At 60.6% G+C, this 746-nt stretch overlaps 1 protein-coding gene across 1 annotated transcript in view; it reads right to left on the bottom strand.

The window, feature by feature from the left end:
* Window positions 1-35: 35 nt before the first annotated feature.
* The window catches only part of LOC104462146 (lysine-specific demethylase 2A-like), a gene marked incomplete at both ends in the record, with an annotated part of 1,056 nt that continues 345 nt past the window's right edge, over window positions 36-746 (bottom strand). The window contains 2 exons of the mRNA XM_010073990.1: window positions 36-251; window positions 402-560. Coding sequence (XP_010072292.1) covers window positions 36-251; window positions 402-560 — 375 coding nt within the window. The remainder of the gene's footprint in view (window positions 252-401; window positions 561-746) is intronic.

Raw genomic sequence — 746 nt, 5'->3', positions numbered from 1 at the left:
ACACCAGCCTGGGCCACCCGGAGCAGCGCACCCACCTGCCATGTTGAGCTCGGTGAGGGAGTTGCGCGTGGAAGAGCCCACGGCCGTGAGGAGGTTGGCTGACTGGTCCGTAAGGTGGTTGCAGTGGCTGAGGTCGAGGCGGGAGAGCAGGGGCATATGGCGGATGATCAGCCGCAGCGTGGCGTCGGTGATGTCCAGGCCGGCGAGCCGGAAATCGATCATGTTGCGGAGTTTGCTGCGATTGTCCTGACCTGTAAAGGGAGAGGAGAAGCTGAGCACGGACTATCTGCCCTGTTGTGTTGGGGAATTTCGGATCTGGCATCGCCTTCCCGCTCCGCACCCACCACATTGCCCTCCTCCCAACTCCCCATCACCCCAGTCTCGCCCCCGCAGCAGCTTACTGGGTTTGTCTGTTGGAGGCGTGAGTAAATCCCGGATCTGAGGGTCCTTGATTCCTACTGCCCACCGAAGATCGAGGGTCCTGAGAAGGGGGCAGCTGGAGGTACTGAGAGCACAGACCGCAGACCAGGAACAGCCCGCTAAGATGAGGTCTTTCAGGCCTGCCGGGAAAAGGGAGAGATAAAACACGTCAGCCAGGCTCAGTCAGCTCCGAGGCATCCCAGATCCCAACCCTCTTTCTCCAGGCACATGAGGAAGCAGCTCCCATGCCAGTCTGGGGTGGGATGGGAGCCGCACTCTCTGAAGGAGAGGTTGACATGCAGCGTCACAAAATCCCATCGCTGTCG

The sequence above is a fragment of the Pterocles gutturalis genome, unplaced genomic scaffold (assembly GCF_000699245.1).
Source record: "Pterocles gutturalis isolate BGI_N339 unplaced genomic scaffold, ASM69924v1 scaffold2372, whole genome shotgun sequence".
In the NCBI taxonomy this organism is placed as follows: domain Eukaryota; kingdom Metazoa; phylum Chordata; class Aves; order Pterocliformes; family Pteroclidae; genus Pterocles; species Pterocles gutturalis.
The sequence above is the reverse complement of the archived record's forward strand: the minus strand, read 5'-3'. Positions and strand labels throughout refer to the sequence as shown.